The sequence below is a fragment of the Lonchura striata genome, chromosome 2, assembly GCF_050655825.1.
Source record: "Lonchura striata isolate lonStrDom1 chromosome 2, ASM5065582v1, whole genome shotgun sequence".
Taxonomy (NCBI): domain Eukaryota; kingdom Metazoa; phylum Chordata; class Aves; order Passeriformes; family Estrildidae; genus Lonchura; species Lonchura striata.
In genome coordinates this window covers 10377535-10396914 of record NC_140704.1, presented here as the reverse complement: position 1 = coordinate 10396914, position 19380 = coordinate 10377535, and the positions used below count along the sequence as shown (strand labels likewise).

Genomic DNA, 19380 nt, shown 5'->3' with positions numbered 1-19380 from the left:
ATCCAGCCACTAAGGCCATTCACCAGTGAGAGCAGGACTGTTCCCTGCCCTTGCAAGGAGAACTATGGGCTCTCTGAAGTGGCTGGATCCTCAGCAGGCTGTGACCCCTCCTTTCTCCTTTCCCTTTGCCTGTGGAGGATCTCAGGCATTGTCCTGCCTCAGGCAGGGCCTGCAGGAATTAAGCTGCACAGCTCAGCAGCTGCTGATCATTCTGGTGACCTGTGATTTGCTTTGGCATTCTTTTATCCAAATAATTCCCCAGCCCTAGCCCTGAAGCTGTTAAGTTCAACAAATCCACACCTAGGTTGGCATGTGATATGGCCAGCTCTGGATGTGATGTTTGCTTCTAGATACCAGTTTTTGTGTGTACACAGCACACAGAAACGTTACACTGGGGCAACAAGATAGTCCTAGAACAAAACTGTTGTATGAGGCAAAGTGTAGTGAAACAAAACAGTATATTAATGATTGGCATAATGACATCCTAAATCTGGATAATTTGATTTGGTCACATGTGCACTTCAGTTTCAGTAACTTCAAGCAAATTATTACATTAGAATCTAAAATCCTTCTAATTCCATTTACTTCAGTTATTTGACACAGGTAAAGTAATCAGTTAAATCAGAACCAGATGAAAGGTGTTGTCAATGCAGGAAACAATGCAGAATGAAAATATTTAACTACATCCTAAGTGAAAATATTCATAAAATGAATATTTATCAGTATAACTTCCTTCTGATTCCTCATTCATCTGTTATTAGGCATTTGAATAGCTGTCTTAGAAGTGCTCCAATATCATCTGCATCCAAAAGGAAGCATGGAAACTCCAATTATCATTATCTGACATCTAGGATAAAACATTTTTAACATACATCTCTCTTTTTCAGGTAACCCTCGTGTTTCCTAACAATGACCCTGCTGCTTTCATGGTGGCATTTTATGGCTGCCTGCTTGCTGAAGTTGTCCCCGTCCCTATTGAAGTGCCACTTACAAGAAAGGTGGGGAACTCAGTTTCTTCTCTTTACTCCATTTTAGCACTTATGTCAGAATAAATCACAACTGAACATAGCTTTTGAGTACATTTTTGTGGTTAGCTAGCTCTGAATATGAGGAGACCAAGATAGTGCAGTGTGGTTAATTATATATAGTTCTTTCTGTTTTGTGATAGAAAATCTGAAGATGTGCTTGTAGTTTCAACAAATGCAGGTCTGCATGGAAAATGAGAGGAAAATTTTCCAAGAGAACAGCTCTGCCAGTCATAGATGGATTACCTTTGTTGCCTTTTAAAGCCTTCTGGTGTTGGCCACTGACAAAGAATCATTGGCAACAACTGCTGATTTTCCACCTGTCCCTGCAACACAAGCTATGTTATAATGCCACTGGTGCTGTGTGTGCTACTTCAAAGCTGGTATGGAAATGCCTTCTCCTGTGTCTATATGTGTCCCAAAGCTTCTGTCACCACAGTCACCTCTGCCAAGGGTGGCACTTGAACAAATTCAGCTCAGGAGCTCTTGCCACAGAACATGCATCCATAGAGAAAACTGACCACTGCTAATCAAAAGCATTTCACATCCAGTGTTGGTTCAAAGATACAACCATATCCCATATCCCAGAGAAGTGTTAGGAGACAACTAGATCATTTCCAGCTGGAAGGAGTGTTTAGGGGCAGTGAGGGGTGGAGGTGAACCACAGCTGGGTCATTCACATAGATTCTGCAGAATCTGAGGATGTATGCCTTGAAGGCTGTAAATGCAGAAAAATGCATTTATTAATTACAAGGATTGTTTTGGTCATATCCCCTTCATTTACCGTGTCTGGCTGCTCCCACATACCCCTTGTATAATTGCTCTTATATTACTTACCACTAATAATGCTTTACTTTAATTATTTGGTCTGGGCTTGTCCATGCAAAGAGTGTTCTTTAAAGTGAATTGTTCTGGAAAATGTTGACTGAAGCCATGAGGTGCCAAGCAAAGGCCTGAGCAAATGTATTGCCTTGGTCACATTTTCAATACTTCAATTGTCAATCACTTTTCTTTGAAATGTTACAGTATTAGAGTACTCTGAAGCAGAAGCTCAAATCTTTGTTTCATGGACAGGAACCCTCCCTTTCAAATGAAAGCCATGAAAACAAGATTGTAAGCCCTCACAAAGCCTTTGCAGTTTGGGCATCTCACACAGCCAATTAACAGCTCAAAATATTTGGAGATGCATTCCTAAATGAACCTTTCTCACCTCTGGGAAGCTGAGTTGACCTCAACATTTCTCCATTACGATTGCACATGTCCCAGCCATCATCTGGGAATCCACCATCATCATGGTGGGCTCCTGCCATGGTGAAACCAGAAGGTGGCAGGGAGAGAAGGGCTGGGATCAGGAGGAGGGGGCAGTTGATAAACGTGAAGGAGGAGAGAGATGGAGGGAAGGAGTGGATCAGACAATGAGAGACCATGATGCAGCTGAGCAGACTTAGAGAGCCACTCAGCAGAAGGAAGGACCAAAGGAAAGAGGAGACAGGATGTGCCCTAACTTAAACTGTCTGAGCTGGAAAGGCCATGCAAGGGGAGGGGATGGGACCTCAACCACCATATCTGCTTTGGGGAGTAGGGTTATGCTGTTTCATGTGTAAAATGCTGCATTTGAGAGCACTGAGAGGTGGACATGACTATAGAATGAGGATGGTGATCTTAGTAGAAATGTTTGCATTGGGCTCTTGTTGTGCCTTCACATCAGAGGGCAGTACATTTAGTCTGAGGCAGTTGCATAACACAGGACATTATTTTGATAAAAACCACAGATTTTATATGCATCAACAAAATAAGGACAGCAGAATATGTACATTTTGAGAACTTACAATGTACTCAAATGTGTAAATCCAGTTTCATTCCATTAAAAAAATAAAGAACATGGTTTTGAGGGTTAAAAAGTCTAATATGTCTTTCCCTGTTAATATTTTCTGAGGTTTAATGACATTTTAAAGCACATAGATAGGTGTAAATTTGATTTACTTTGAACATCTGATACCACATCCACCCAGTAAACTATAAAATCCAGCTGTCCAAGTAAATACTCTGTGTCAAATGAAAAACTTACCCTAATTTGGCTGCACCTCCTGGGTATTTTCTTAAAAAATATGTATCTATATATTGATATATAAATATACACTTACACATGTGAATATATATATATATATTTATATAAAGGAATATCTAGAAACTCAGACTGTTTATATTTTGCCACAGTGTTTAAATATCAAATTAATAACACAATAACAGAGATGTCAGTTAAAAAAGCAACATGATCTATACTCTATAAATAAAGCTATGCAATCTCACAGCATATACTATATCAAATATCTTTGCATTTGTTTATATGGAAAGGCAACTGGAGTGGAAACAATGAGATGAAAATCACATTCTGAGTAGTCCCAGAAAGAATACCTCTGCCTGGTCAAATGGCAGTGGATTGCTTTTGGCATCCATGGGAAGATGTCATTCCTGTCATCACACAATGGCCTCAACTGTTATTTTATGCTTTCCCATTATTTGTTCTCTGTTCTGTATGCACCAGTACATTCTGGCAGTGGACAACTTTTGGGTTGCTTTCTGGAAGACAGAGATGTGAACTAGCAAATAGACCAGCAATTATGTTTTATATTATACTATAGGCTTACAGAATAATAAGCTGATACAGGATGAGCTATTTCAGGCAGTTATGTTAGCAGCCATTTTTAATATTAAAAGTTTGTATTAGCAGCTTTAATACTGTTCTATATTTTCATAAAGAAGAGTTATTCACAGCTCTGTGCAGAATTTTGTCCCTGGAATTTTAAAACTGAGTGGTAATTTTTGCAGCCAGGTAGACTTTTGCTTTACAGATTACTCTGCAGACATCTGTACCCACATGGAAGTAGCAGCTTTTGCTTTACCAGCATATAGATTTTGTGTGTATTCCCTTTTCTTTGTAGCATAACTGTTATTTTTTTAAGATTTTGACAGGATTTTTTTCCAAGTTCACTATTAGGTGAAGGTCCATCTTGCCTTGCTCTTTCCTTCTGCATCCCACCTTTATGTTGACAGAGTACCTAGAATACCCCAGGACTTCAGGGGATGAGTGACCTGGCATCTAGGATGGATTCTCCAGCAGCCATGCAGCATTCTCCAGTTTTATTCCCCAGAAAGCTTCCCAGTGTTTGGCAAATAAAAATTGGAAGTTGGAAATTGCAATTCCTGCAGCATGGTGTTGGTTCTTTAGATTTGGGACATTCGATCTAAAATTAAAACCCAAAATTGCAAACTAACTCTTCATTCTAAAAGCAGCAGTCAGGAGTTCTGCAATTGTTGCAACAACAGAACAAGCAGAATTTTTATTTCTCCTCCTTTCCCTGAATTTAGTACCATTGCAATGCCTTTATCATCAGCACCCCCCAAAATTGTTAGAGCTAATCCTCATCCCTTCATTTATAGGCTCTGTTCTCTCAGAATGGTGTCCCTCTCTAAAAATTTGCTTATGTTTCCCAAACATTAGCAAATAATGTGTCCTATACAGCATCTCTTCCTTCAGAACTGCCACTTATGTTAGTCCTGTCTGAAGCTGGAGTGTTGCAAACTCTTTCATTGCATGTGTGATATGATGTGAGTTGCAAACTATGTCATAGAATGTGCTGTCAAAGTAGATGAGATGGGAGTTTCAACATGTTGAGTTCTAGTTCAAACAGTGATTTGCTATGTCCCTCATGAAAAGATTTTAAAATAAGGTTTTGATTTCTTTTTCTTTATATTTTTTTAGGTCAATGTTTTTTTCCATTTGATCGGTGCCATGAAAAATATTATTATTCTGCTCTGATACAGTCAGGGGAGCTAATCAGTTTTAATCTAAAAATAACATTTTGTCCTCCAAGCACATTCACAGTTATGCTCAGTCACATGCTGTGAACATAGGAAGACATTTATCCCTCACAGATCTTCATGGCCTCCTTATCATTGGCAGAATTTGTAGCTTTCATGTGTGACATGAAAGCATGTAAAAATTAATTTCTCACTCAAAATGCTATTTCCTAGCCTGTTAGATTTAATGCTATGTGTGCTTCCAACAGGCATTTCTGTGCTTTTCCAGATGCTGGCTCTCACAATATGATTGGAAGAATTGTGTAGTCATAGGAAATCTGGAGATACCTACTCCTGGACACTTGAGGTTTTTTTTTAAATGATACTTCATACAGGGTAAAAACTGTTATTGAGGAGCTCCTTTTATTAAATCCTGAGAAGTTATTAAAGCTTTTACACAGTAGCCAGGGTGGTATATCTCTTCCATGACAGTGAAATTGTCCCAGTATATCTTTCTTTGAAAGAAGAATTCTAGTCTGAAGGAAATACACCTTGACATCTTTCCAAGTGTTTCAGGGCTCAAGATAAAATGAGCTTTGCTTTCTCTCAGCTTTACTCATTGTAGGTCTGTAGTGTGCCAGAAACACTGGAGCTCTACATGCTTTTGAACATCTTTTGACAATGCATCTCTTTCTCCCTGGATTTAAAATATGTATAAAATGTTTCATATACCCTTTTCAGTGGCACAGTCTTCTAGTCCCTCCAAAGAATATAAGTTCCATGAGCCCCACCTGAGCCCCCTGTGCAAACTGCTGGGCCCTGCAAGCCCTGTGCCTGTCCATCCCTCTTCAGATACTTCAGCAGGGGAGCACCAAGAAGTCCTTGCTGAGTTTGTCACAGTGAATCTTAGATCCTTTGAAGTCTGTGTTTCCTTATTATATTTTCAAGTTTAGGAAATGGTAATTTCCTGGAAAGAATATAATATTTCATGCAGTGTCCAGTGCCAAAAATAATAATTGTCTTGCTTTTATTAAGATTTTTGGATGTTAAGGTGCTCATAGTTGCAGATTTCACATGCAAATTGCAGGCAGATACCAAAGCTGTTGTCCAAGGAGACAGTTAATTTCTTCGTCATAAAGCTGGTTATGAAGATTGTGTCTGCACGGTGTTTAATTTCTACTAAGGCCTTTGTGTTTTTAAAAAAAGAAGTGTTCCTTGATGCTTTTTCAGTTTTGCCTCAGTACTGGTAATGCTTGGCCTTTACATCTGATCATTGCCCTGTTTGTTCTTTACCAGCAAATTTTTGTTAGGGTAAGGGCACTGGAGCTCAAATAAGCATTGTAAAAGAAAACAAGATTAGTTCAGTCTGTGATGCTCCACCACATAATTCTCATTTTGAAAGCAGTCTGGGATTTGCAAGTGAGCAGAAGTAACCTTTATCAGCCAACCTTTGCACAGGCTGTCTCTTCCTTCCTTATTAGATAAGGACATGCACTCTCACTCACGGAGACAGGATCATAACTGTTTTCCTTCACACAGATACTCTCACAAAGCATTATAGAAATGACATTAACAGCATGCTGAAATGCAACCACACGTGGGATTTTTTTTATCCTGACAATGAATTATCACTCTGCAGCAGGAAGAAGGCAGTTTGCCTCCAAGTACTGGTGAAAACCTTTAGGGAACCTTTAATAAAAGTCTTTAGAGAACTTTGAATGGCTGCCTACAGCAGAGAGGATTTCTGGCTTGCTTCATCTGAAAGATTGATCTCTCTAGGTGTGTGCAGACATAGTCTAAAGCTATGAACACCTCAATTTTCATACCTCAGCAAGTGCTGTGCCTTCAAGAAATGTAAAGTGATAGTTCCAAAGTCAGCAATTGGTCTCAAACTTCATGCTACAATACTTCAGCTCTGCATTTTGCCTTCCACCTGCATTGTGTGTTACTTCAGACTGTCAGTTGTGGAGGATTTGACAATGAGCATCTCTGGCAAGTCTCTCCCTGTCTGCAGTTGGGACTGCATTCAGTTGTTTCACCTGGTCTCCACTAGCTCCCTGAGGTTTTTCCTACACCCACAATATTCAGCAAAATAAAGTGTTCATGGCAAGTGGGGGGGTTGCCAAGTAGCAGATAACCAAAATAGCAAGTAACACTTCTGACAAACCAGTGTGTCCTGAAAATCTATTCCCTTCATAGGTAGGAGATTGATTTTACTTAGAGGGGAAGAGGATTTGGGGGTTTTGGCAGAATATTACTTGGTGGTGTCTCTTTGCAACTTACAAAGTAGTTTTCACCATTGCAACAATTCATTTCACATTACTCAAAAGGCAGGCCAATAGTTTGTCTGTCAAATCTGAAATAATCATTGCCCTTAAAGTCAGTAGCCATTTTTGTGGTCCACATGTAAGCTTTGACATCCTCAGGCAAAGGATTGCACTTCTACCTCAAACTTCATTTTTCAAACACAAGTTTTGCCCAGGGTTCTCACTGTTCTGGGCCTGTCATGCTGAGGTATGAGGAGCAGCAAAGACTGCTGTGTTTACATGGTTGAGTGTGTAAGTAACATTGTGGTATGGCTGTGTGATGTATAAAGGTGTCAGGTCTTCCACCTCCTGTCTGTCAGTCCAGTATCCCAACACCACTTGAAGAGTTAGAAACAAATTCTTCTGTAAGGCATCAGTTATCACAGAAGAACCTATAGGGGGCAAGGGATTCTTCATGTCTGTGTTCTCTGCAGTAGTTTTAGATTCTGTGTCAGGATGGAACCACCAGAAACAGCCAGAAGGTGAGGATAACTGCTTATGAGGTGTGGGAGACTGAGACTGAAGGTGGAATTGATGAACACCAAGTCATTGGGTTCATACTGCAAAGTCCTCAGCTGGAGCTCCTGTGGCCCTTGAGAAGAGTGTCTTTCACAGCACCTCAGCTTCAGCATCTTTATTTGCCTTTGTCTTGCAAGGCAGGATTTATTGCAGCCACCAAAGCATGGTGTGGGGTTTGAAGGTCTGTGAAACACACTGCCCATGCCTGGTGAAAGTCTTCCAATCTCCTGTGGCAGTGTCATATCACATGATTGCTCAGTCATGTTTTCCTTACTGTTAAAAGAATATCTCTTCAGAAAAGGATAGGGTGAAGATTTTAATGCTGTTTGAGGTGGGTTGTTCTGATGTAAAGCAGTGTGCTATTACAAACTCTTACATATGCATAGATTGTGTTAAGAAATCTATGTATATGTGTGAACTGCTACAAATGAATGATTAATATTTATGTGGATATCCTCTAGGACAATTGATACGGCATGAGGGAAAGTGTAGTCATTTTTTCTTGTGTTATCTAAAAAACTCTACACTGTTAATACAAGTTCCTTTTTTGTCTGTTGTGTTCTTTTGCTGTGAGAAGAGTTTGACAAGTGTTTTCTTAGCTGATGCATCCCCCAGGGCCATGGTATGCTGATGCTTGAGGGTCTACACTTTCTACTGTTTTCCTTGTGTTAGATTTCTTAATGGAATTTGTTAGGTTAATTTCTGTTTACAAAGCTTTGTATTAAATGGAATTTCATTGCTAGAGAATTGGCATTTTTTTGATTTAGAGGTGAAACAGTTTGTGGCAATCTTTTATAGGATATGCAGTTACAACAACATTGTAATTTAAAATTGAGATCAATGCCATTGCTGCATTCAATTATAAATTTTATATGCCTTTTTAAATTGGTAGTTATAAATTCATACGTATATTAGTAAGCATTTATTAGATTAAATTTAATGGGAAATTTTGAGTAATGGTAGTATGACTCTGATATTTTAAGGAACTCATGACCTCCTTTTATAGGTGACAGAGTAGCAGGTCTCAGAAGCTGTCTTGACCAAGGAGTGGTGTTCTCCATGGAGCACTCCAACCTTCCTCTTCCTGCCATTCCTTGTGAAGGGCCCTCAGGAGAGCCATCCCTCCTGCACTGTTCAGGCACCCATTTCCTTCCTCTGAGCAGACTCCAAGAGTGGAGACAGGGTCTCATCCTCATGTAGAACCAGGATTAGATCTTGCTAAGTGCTTGTCCCATAGGTTTGACAACAGAGATGTGAAGCAGCTGGCATGAGAGTCAGTGAGGACAGTAATTAATGCTGGACAAAGCCCATTAAGTCCTGGAAGCCCCACTGGTACAGGTAGGGTGGGACCAACAGCATGCTCTCCAAAGTGCTGTTCATGGAGATACCAATATTATTCTCTGTTTTTCAAAGAAAACTCTCATTGTCTGTTTTTATATGGGCAAAAATAATACACATGCTTAAGATTAAAAAGCCTTGCTGAAAAAATACCTTTTCATTTTTTTCCTGGTTTTAGAAACCTTCTGGCTATAGTAAGCAAAAGCAAATGCAATAGTTCTGAATAGGAGGAGTTAAATAGCATAGACTTTGACAGATCAGTTAATTGTCTCACATCGCTTGCTCAGCTATCAAAGTTCTGATAATTGCTGCCATATACATATTTTGAAGTGGTATGGAAAATTAAGCTTTTGCTTTTCCTCTGTTCTCATTGCTTCTCCATTTTAGATGGTTTTATTTGACTACACAAAAATTGCATTAAGAATTAGTCAAGCTCTGGAGCTTTGTTTCCATCACAGAATTTTGCTTTGAACAAATCAATAGTTTAAAGCAACTATTCCATATTTCTGGTTGTTTCCATTGTTGAATGTGCTCTATGGCTGATTTGATAGATATTTTAATTAGATCTTTTGAGTCTTTTTAGGTGGTTTTTAGTAGAATAATTCTGTGAAGAAAGGGTTAAGATTTTTATGTGCATTTACATTTATGGCTTTGCTCTATTGAAGAGCCTGTTGGATAGATGTAAATTTCATAAAAGAGTAATGACAAGATCTATACATAAAACAGACATAATGCTGTTGAATCACAGCATCTCCTAAAGAACAACTATGGCCTAGGCTGGGAAATCATTACATGACTTCTTAATCTCACTGCTTCTATTCCCTTGATGAAAGTAAAATGTAATGGTCTTACTCTAATGGGCACTTGACTGTAAGTAGTGCTCCTGAAATGTGCCTGTAACTACTCAATGAAATGGTTATTGACAAATCAGGTTAGGTCAACATAAATAGGGAAACTCTCACCATTGTACACCCATCATAACATCATAATGGTTAAAAGCTTTCTGCATGTGGAAGCATCTGTAATCCAGATTATTTCCTAGAATTGTCACAAAATCACAGAATGGTTGAGGTTGGCAGAAATGTGTGAAGGTGACATAGTCCAGCTTCCCTGCTCAACCAAGGTGCCCAGGACTATATCCACAGTAACTTTTGGATATCTCCAAGTATGGAAAGTCTACAACCTCTATGGGCACTTTGTGCCAGTCACCCTCCCAGAAAAAAATGGTGTTTCCTGATTGTCAGAGGGAGCCTCCTCTGTTTTGGTTTGTGTCCATTGCCTCTGGTCCTGTTGCTGAGCAAAGTAAGGAAAGAACCTGGCTCCATCTTCTTCACACCCTCCCTTCAGGTGTTTGTACACATTGGTTAGGTCCCTCCCTAACTATTCTCTTCTCAAAGCTGAGCAGTCCCAGCTTTTTCCTCTGAGAAGAGATGCTCCAATCCCTTAATTATCATAGTGGCTCTTTGCTGACTCTCCAGGAGCTCTGTGTCTTCTCCTTGGAAGCCCAGAACCGGTGCCAGCACTGGGGATGTGCCTCGCCGGTGCTGAGGGGGAGGATCCCTCCTCAGCCTGCTGGCAGTGCTTTGCCTCACACAGCTCTAGGATGCCATTTGCCTTCCTCGTGCCAGGGCACGCTGCTGGCTCACACTCAGCTTGCTGTCCACCAGGTTCTTCACCAAAAAGCTGCTCCCCAGACTGTTCTGGCACAGGGGTTTGTTTCTCCACAGGTGCAGGACTTTGAATTTGCCTTTGGTGAACTTTATGAGGGCCTTGTCTGGCAATTTTTCCAGGGATCCCTCGGGATGAAACAACCTTCTGTCAGATCAGGCATTCCTCCCAGCCACTTGTCATTTCTAAGAGATGCAAGAGCAGATGCCATCTGATGGTTTCCACTGTCTTTATGATTTATGCTTCTACAGACAAGAGGATACCTATCTTATGGAATTCCTTTGTCAATGTACAGATGAGTTTTGATAGTCACCTAAAAGGAAATCAATTTAAAAGAAAGAGACTGTTTTCCTCTCAAGATAACGTACCCGAGGACAAAAGTGCTTTCAGCCTGTAATCACTTCTAATCAATTCTGTGTATTTTGTCATCTCTTAGGATGCAGGAAGTCAACAAATAGGCTTTTTGCTTGGAAGCTGTGGAGTTACTGTGGCCTTGACCAGCGATGCATGCCATAAAGGACTGCCTAAAAGCCCCACAGGGGAGATACCACAGTTTAAAGGTAACCTAGCCCTTGTTTTATTGTGGCTCTCACTGGTCATTTACTACAACAACCTGCACTTGTTTAGTGGCTGTGGGTGAGTGTCAGGCCTGTGATGAAACCCTTGCCACAGGAGCAGCCGGGCTGCTGGGACACCGCTGTCCTGGTGTGTCACTGTGGCAGTGATGGCTGTGCCAGTCTCATGGAAGGAGAGCAGCACCAGTGCTCCCAATCCAGTTCTCTGCTGGCTCAGCCAGGCTGCTGAGACCATCTGTGGCCACAAAAATTCAACCAACAGACTTAGGACTGTAGTAGATGAGAAATGTTCATACGATTCACTCCTTTAGTGAAGTGTAGGGACAGTAACTTCTGACAGGGGAGTGTAAATGAAACTGCTGGGCTCATAACAGCTTACACTGTCCAGCCATTCCCTCAGGGCCTGCCTAAAAACACCTCAGTAGCTGTGTTAAAAAGCAGTTCTGCAAAATCTTCTTTCCCATATTACACTGAGGTTCAAAGGAAGCAATGTTTTGGTAATGGTGACACAGACTTTTCAAGTATAAAACTCTGGCAGGGAAGGCTTTTGTCCTGTCTTATCCAGCAGAAACTCAACAAAAGCTGGCTTTTGTGTGTACCTCAGGCTGGCCAAAGCTGCTGTGGTTTGTCACAGAGTCTAAACACCTCTCCAAGCCACCTCGTGACTGGTTCCCACACATCAAGGATGCCAACAATGACACAGCTTACATTGAGGTGAGTTAATGAAGATGCATCTTCTTCTCAAATCATTACATATGGCACTCTGGATTAGGTAAACATCATTATTCATTCAGTAGTCACAGAAGCAAAGAACATCCTGGTTTAGCTTGTTAATAAGTAATGTTTTTTAATAAATTCAACCAATACTGATTTCAGAAAAGTCAATAAAATGTTAAATTGTATTCTGGATGTTTCTAACATAAATGTTTTTATGTGGCTGCTGCAGTGTTATATTACATTTGCCTTGTGCAATCTTAGTTCTGTTCAATGTGGTCTTGCTCACTAGCCTTGGGATGGATGGATGACAAGGTTCACAGTGAAGCTTCAGTCCTTGTATCACAACCTTCATACCCTTTGAAAAAGAAAGAATTTCTTGTTCAAATGCTTGCCTGTCACTTCCTGCTTTATGAGTCACACTACCAACAAGAGAACTGCATCAGGAAAGGAAAGTTAGCAATGCTGTTGAATTAATTTTCCTCCTTTTTTTCCCCATCATTTTCTCCCCCTTCTGCATAGACTCAAATGCTTTGAATTCAGTGGTGTTAATATTGAATTTAGATTATTCTTCAAAATGACTAAGTACAAGTGAATGGACCAAAGGTGTTTCCTGTCTTTGTGCAGTCAGGACGCTGGGCTAGAGAAGCAGAGATGTCTTCACTCTCAATCTTGCTGATTATCTTCATCATGGAGAAAGATAAATGTTTCATTTATTATCTGTCCCTGATCGTTCTCAGACACTTACATAACGTTACAAAAATTATTTCAATAATCACCAATGGCCTCCCATCTCTTTTCTGCTGCTTTTTCATGAGTCTCAGATTCTCCTGATCAAAGAGCTTGTGTATTTCAGACTGTATACATATAGATTATTATCACAGCACCCAGCAAGGATTCTGCAGTCAGCTCTTATCACATGCCTTATAAGATGCAGAAGGGAGAAGCTGGAGTTTAGTGGTTGGCCTATAAAATCTAACATGTAAACACTGAACAAATTGAACTAGGTTATTCTCTGCTAAATCCAGCCAGTCCATTAGTCACTGACATGATCAGAATTGTTAGAGTTATGTTTCCATAATGCCTGTTTTCAAACAACACATGGATTTCAGATACCAAACCTGGGAATCTTCAGTCAAAAGAGAAAGCTTATCTGAAAAAAAAAAAAAGCCTTTTTTTTTTTTTAAAAAAAAAAGAAATGCCTCCAAAACTCCCCAGTACTGCTGCCTTCTTAAAATAGAGTCATTAGATATGTCCATCTTTCACCTGCAGAGGAAACACTTTAAACATATCTATTAAATAATGGAAATATGGCAATTATTTTACACTGACTTCCCCTGCTTATTTCTTTTTAGTACAAAACATGTAAAGATGGAAGTGTGCTTGGGGTAACTGTGACAAGGATTGCACTGCTGACACACTGCCAAGCTCTGACCCAGGCCTGTGGATACACAGAAGGTACAGAGTGTGCTCATCATCCTTAAAACATGTGTACATCATCAGTGAACATCATCCTTAAAATCAAGTGGGGATTGCAATTTATTTCTCATCAGTCTTCTATATTATGTTTTACCCAGTTCAGTGGCAAAGGCTTCTAGATTTAAAACATGAATTTTTTTTTCATTTGTTTCAGAAAATATGTTTATGTTTAAAATATCTATAGGAAAGGTACTAATAATGTCTTAACCAATATAAATCCTGCAGTGGAGATTTACTTTGAAAGTTGACCTTTGAGGTCATTAGTCATGTTATACTGAAGCTTCCTTCCTTTGAGTGGATTTGCCTTGGGTCAATGCCATGTTCTAAAAAATAAATTCTGCTTTGTTTTTGTTGGACAGCTGAAACAATTGTGAATGTACTAGATTTCAAGAAGGATGTTGGTTTATGGCATGGAATTCTTACAGTAAGTATGTTTTTTTATTCTCTCTGAGTATTTGAAGATAAACTAACCTAATATGCTTAATGCTGTCACAAACTGAGATGTCCTGCAGTTTCTTCTAATAAAATTTTTTCTGCTTTGAAAGCAAAATAAATGTCATTTAAACCCATGATCTTCTCCTAGTGCACTTACCCATAATGAGCATGGTAAAGATGTCAGTGTATTTTTATGTATCATATCAAGTACTGTGACCCCATTCTTATGCTATCTCACCAATATGTGATTTTGAGATCAAACTTTATAGCAGAAACAAATCGAATTAGTACTTGCCTCAGTAAGGATATGATCTAGTGGCATAGTTCTATTGCCCCTGACTAGCTTCCCTATCAAAATTCTCCCCAACAGATGTTTTTGCATTAAGTGTTCCCAATAGTTTAAATTGCATTAATTTTCTACTTGATGTTGGAATGTCTTCCTCAATTGACATGGGAGACAACTGACATATTTTTAAGGATTGCTTCTTAAGGTGCTGTTGCAATTCAGTGCAATTCAGTGACTGACAAATTGTTTACTATTCATTGATCATTTTAAGAACAGATGTCAAGTCTTGAAGGGTCCTTGTTTGGGCGTTGCATGATTTTAGGGGTCCCCAGGATTCCCAGTGAGCTGATATGTTTTTCCCATGGAGTTTTACACTGTTCTTACTCTCAAAGTTCAAGTAATAACATTTCTGAAGCAGAAACTATTAGGCTTAACACCCATAAGAATCTCATGTTAAAAAACATTGTTATCACTGGTTCAAAGCAAATGTCTAATAGAGCTGTTCTGTGCCTTCCTTTGCTATTAATCTTGTTCTGAACTTCATTTTTTTCAGTACTTGTCTATTTTCCTGTACCTATCCTTGTGCCAGACTGAAAGGAGAACTATCAGACTGATAGGAGAACTATCTTTTGCAGTTCCCCAAGTGTTTAGATGACAAATCCACTGGGACACTTAACCTTTCTTAAAACTAGGTTTTCCAAAACAGATACTGTATTTAACCTGAGCTGCTATGAGGGGAAGCATGTTGCCCTGAGGAGATATTTGTAAATACTAACAGAAGTAAAGCAGCCACTCATTTACGGGTTGTGTGTTTAACACTGAGAAATCACTGATGCAATTGATGGGTTCAGACTGAGAGATCAGCTTTGGGTTTGTCATTGGTTTCACTCAGCTGCTTTTTCTAAACTTCCTGGAACTTTTCATGACCTTGTTGAAAATACTGGAATTAGCTCACCTGGAGGGGGACTAAAACCTCCTTCATTTGTTTTCTGTTGAAATAAATCGATTTCTGCTTAGTCTAGGATTTCAATTTCTTTGTCTCCTGTCTTTTAAATAATTTGTGCCCCACTACCATTGGTAGCTTTTAGTCTTCTCAGAGATGGATTTTCATAGACAGATGTCTTGCTGCTTTTGTCCTTTTTAGTACAGTGTTCATATATATCGCAGTTCAGGCTTAGGCATAATATTTAACTACAGAGCAAACATGTAGACATTCTTCACCCAATGTTTTTTTTAATCTTTTCTATTTAGAGTGAGCCTCTTTGAGTATGAATAGAAAGAAAATGGTTTTTTCAGTACTGCATAAAATTTACAAGCTGATTTGTATAAATCCTTAATCCTTAATTAAAGCATTGGAAAATGATTGTCTGTTTCATCTTAATGTGATAGCTAGATAGGAAAAGATGAGTGCCAGCATCGACAATAAAATAAGCACAGAGTGATTTGAATAGATGCCTCTGTCCATAACACAATATGAGTAGTTGCCACAATTTTTTTATAAAATCCTTTTATCTTTTTGATTTCAGAGTGTCATGAACATGATGCATGTCATAAGTATTCCATACTCCTTAATGAAAGTGAATCCTCTGTCATGGATACAAAAAGTCTGTCAATACAAAGGTAAGGAACAAGAATATACAGAAGTTTCCTTGAGAGTCAAAATCAAAAGTGCAAATCAATAACACAGCTGTCTAGCTTTTCTATGGTGTGTCAGTCATTTTCTCATTGTTGCTGCAGCAAAAGTTGCCTGTGTGAAGTCCAGAGACATGCACTGGGCGTTGGTGGCACATCGAGACCAGAGGGACATCAACCTCTCCTCGCTGCGGATGCTGATAGTGGCTGATGGTGCAAACCCGTGTAAGCTCTGCTGCTCCAGCACAGGACAGAACAGGAAGGGGTTTCCTCTCTTGCACTTAAAGCTTCAATCTTCAACCATCTTAGCTAAAATATTTGAAAAATATGTCTGCTACAAACTGTGTGACATTTATGGAAAAAGTAATCAATCTGGGATTTTTTTCAAAGTATTTAGCTGATCCTGAAACAAATTTGATATTCCATATAACATAAGTTGCAGTAAATCTAGTTTTGATTAACATCACAGTCATGTATAAAGACTGAATCTATAAAGCTGTAGCAATGAAGACCTTAAGCTATAGAAAGGATCAGAACATTTCCTTTGACGGTTCTCAGATACAGAAGTAACTGAGAATTTTAGGGGAATGCTTAAGCTACTTTAGAGAAACACATCTGAGTCACTTCATGGCAATTAACAGCATGAGCTGTTTCTTAGTATTATTTAAGATAACAGCATAGAGGTGTTCTGTTTGTAGTAGTTTGGAATTTCTGAATGAAATTCTTAATTTCCCTCATCCTAAAATAGAAGAGTGCAATGAAATTGATTCTGCAAATCTAGCATTAATAGTTTTTCTAAGTAAGCATAATGAAAAGATTTAATGTTTAAAAGTTAATCTTTATTCCCTGTATGCATATACACAAGTGCATATACATACATACATATATATATATATATATATATAGTTGTAGCAGCTATGATGTATTTCCACGTGAACATGGATCCTTTTAAAATGATTTTTCCTGAAAAGCCTATATATTAAACAGTAAATTTGCAGTTTGAATAGCATCACTTCAGAAATAATTTGATTTCTGAAGTGATGCTATTCAAACTGCAAATTTACAGTCTGTCTCTAATTGTTGTTTTTTTTCTTTACCCCAGGGTCCATTTCTTCCTGTGATGCATTTCTCAATGTCTTCCAAAGTAAAGGTCTAAGGCAGGAGGTCATTTGTCCCTGTGCTAGTTCACCAGAAGCTCTCACTGTGGCTATTCGAAGGTACATGTTACACCAGTGAAAATAGACCCATTTAATGTGTATATCTGGTAATGTGAAAAAAAAAAAAAAAGAAGAAAAAATTTAAATATGAATCTGCATATATAACTTCTACATGATATGCATATTTGCAATTTGTTTATGTCCAAGGAAGACATACAAGAAGAATTTTTAGAGTAATGATTTAACTTCAGAATGCTCTATGGCTCCCATTGCTGTAATTTTACCTCATTTTAAATTAAATAAGTTGAAATGCACAAGGAAATTCTGTAAATAAAAATGTAAAAATGCCACCATAAGCATAGAATTAATTAAAATGTCAGAATTAAGTGGAATTGCCATTGAGGAAAATCATATTCTTAAGTACTCTGTTTAGAGAGAATTATGATATTCTGCAGGTTGCTTTTGGCTGACAGGCACTTTTTAACCATTCACAGACTCTCAGTAATCATCTGGAAATGCTCTTTGACTTTAAGGGATTTATTGCTAGAAATAAAATAGATAAATTCCACTAAAACTGCTAAATGCTACTAGAACTGTTAAGTGATATTTATATTCAATCACAGTGTTGTTCAGACTGGAAAAGACCTTTAAGATCATTGAATCCAACCATTAACCCAGCACTGAAAAGCCTTCACTAAACTTTGTCCCTGAGTGCCACTTCCACACAGCCTCTAAATACCCAAGGATGTTGTCTCAGACTCTTCCCTGGGCAGCCTGTTCCAATGCTTCATGACCCTTTGGGTGAAGAATTTTTCCTGATATCCAGTGTAAACCTCCCCTGGCACAACTTGAGGCCATTTCCTCTTGTTCTGTCACTTGTTACTTGGGAGAAAGTAGCCTTTCAGACTACATCCTTCCTTATCTCTTAGGAAGTGATAAGGTCCCCCTCTGAGTCTCCTTTCCTCCAGGCTGAGCCCCCCAGCACCCTCAGCCTCTCATAAGACTTTACTCTAGCAGCAGTATGCTGTCAGGAATGCTGTAGCACACAGTAAATGGTGCAAGTATTGTCTGTTTTGGCAGAGTTTTCCAAAAATTGTACACGGAACAGTAATCTCTTTGTTTTGAAGTTCATGTTTCTGCAGCCAATTATAATTGTTTCACGTTAGAACATGCAATATAAACGTGTAAAGCACTAAAATAGCATTAAGTAAAATACTTCCTGCCACAAATTCCTAAATACACTGTCCAAGTGAATTTAACTAGATTTTCAATTAGCTTTCCAACAGAACATTTACAGGAGGAAGGACATGAGGCCAAGAGTGTGGTTGATTTTCAGCCACCTCATTATTACTTTAGAACATCTGAAAGCAATCCATCGGGAACTTACCCTGCCCAGGTTAGTGGACTTTCTGTGAATTACAGGATTTCAGAGAACCCTTCATTCAGCTCCACCAGCCTGCTCTCAGTTTTATACAGGAAGTACCAAGTGTCTTTCCTTTAGATGGATTTCCCTGCCATTGGCCTTTGCTCCCTTGGAATGAACTCTTGTCTGTAAGTGAATGAGCAGCAGACATCTCTTGTGCTGAGCGCTGAGCAGATTTTTAATTTCCTGGGCTGACCCTGGAAAATTTGACCCAAATCACAGGTTATGAAGTGGGAGAACTTCATAATGGCATGAGTGATGTGTCCTTTCTAGACATAAGCTCTGTGCCTGTAGCTCTCTGAAGCATTAAAAATTCATTTCCAAATTAACCAGTATTGAGACCTTACAAAAAAAAAAATTATTAGCACATAGCATTGAGGATAATTCAAAATAAAAAAATAGGCATTTTATCTTCAGTGCGTCACTGTGTAATTACAGGGCAGTTCTTACCGCAGTGAGTGTTAGAGAACACATCTCCTTTTATTTGAACTAAGTTTAATGGTAAGATAATGCTAGATGAACTTGGGAGATGTAGTATTTTTCATTTTGTTCAAGCCATCTCCATGGACAGTAAAGTCATTACCATACAATTTTCAAAGAGTTACTGCTGAAGTATGCATTAAAATGACTCCCTGCAGAGCAGAGATCCAGAGAGCTCCCTATTAATGCTCTGACTCTTTCAAAATCTGTGGTGTATTTTTACTGAACTTCCTACAAGCAAGAGTAACAAAACCAGTTCTCAGTTGAAATAACCTTATAGTTTAGAAAAAGACAGTAATAGGCTAGAGGTGTTTCAGCCTTAGTGCTGAATCACAAACTCTCATCTTAAAAGGGGATGTGTAATGCAAATAATTCATGTTATTCCCCTTTGGTTTACTGCATATTAGTCTGAACCCACTTGCTTAAGGGAATGCAAAAGTTTAAGGACAGGTTTTTTTTTCCCTTTTAAATGGCTAGCAAAAAGCAGTGGTCAAATAGATTGTATCTGTAAATGGTAGGAGGAGCTGCTCTCAAAATGCTTT

General features: G+C 38.9%; 1 protein-coding gene across 10 annotated transcripts in view; it reads left to right on the top strand.

Annotated features, from left to right (window-relative positions):
- Positions 1-19380, top strand: part of DIP2C (DIP2 acetate--CoA ligase C (putative)) — a 307261-nt gene that overhangs the window by 215904 nt on the left and 71977 nt on the right. For all 10 annotated transcript variants that reach the window (XM_021528802.4, XM_021528799.4, XM_085572960.1 and 7 more), the window contains 8 exons: positions 888-998; positions 11094-11217; positions 11837-11946; positions 13302-13404; positions 13785-13849; positions 15673-15766; positions 15884-16003; positions 16881-16995. In XM_021528802.4, coding sequence (XP_021384477.1) covers positions 888-998; positions 11094-11217; positions 11837-11946; positions 13302-13404; positions 13785-13849; positions 15673-15766; positions 15884-16003; positions 16881-16995 — 842 coding nt within the window. The remainder of the gene's footprint in view (positions 1-887; positions 999-11093; positions 11218-11836; positions 11947-13301; positions 13405-13784; positions 13850-15672; positions 15767-15883; positions 16004-16880; positions 16996-19380) is intronic.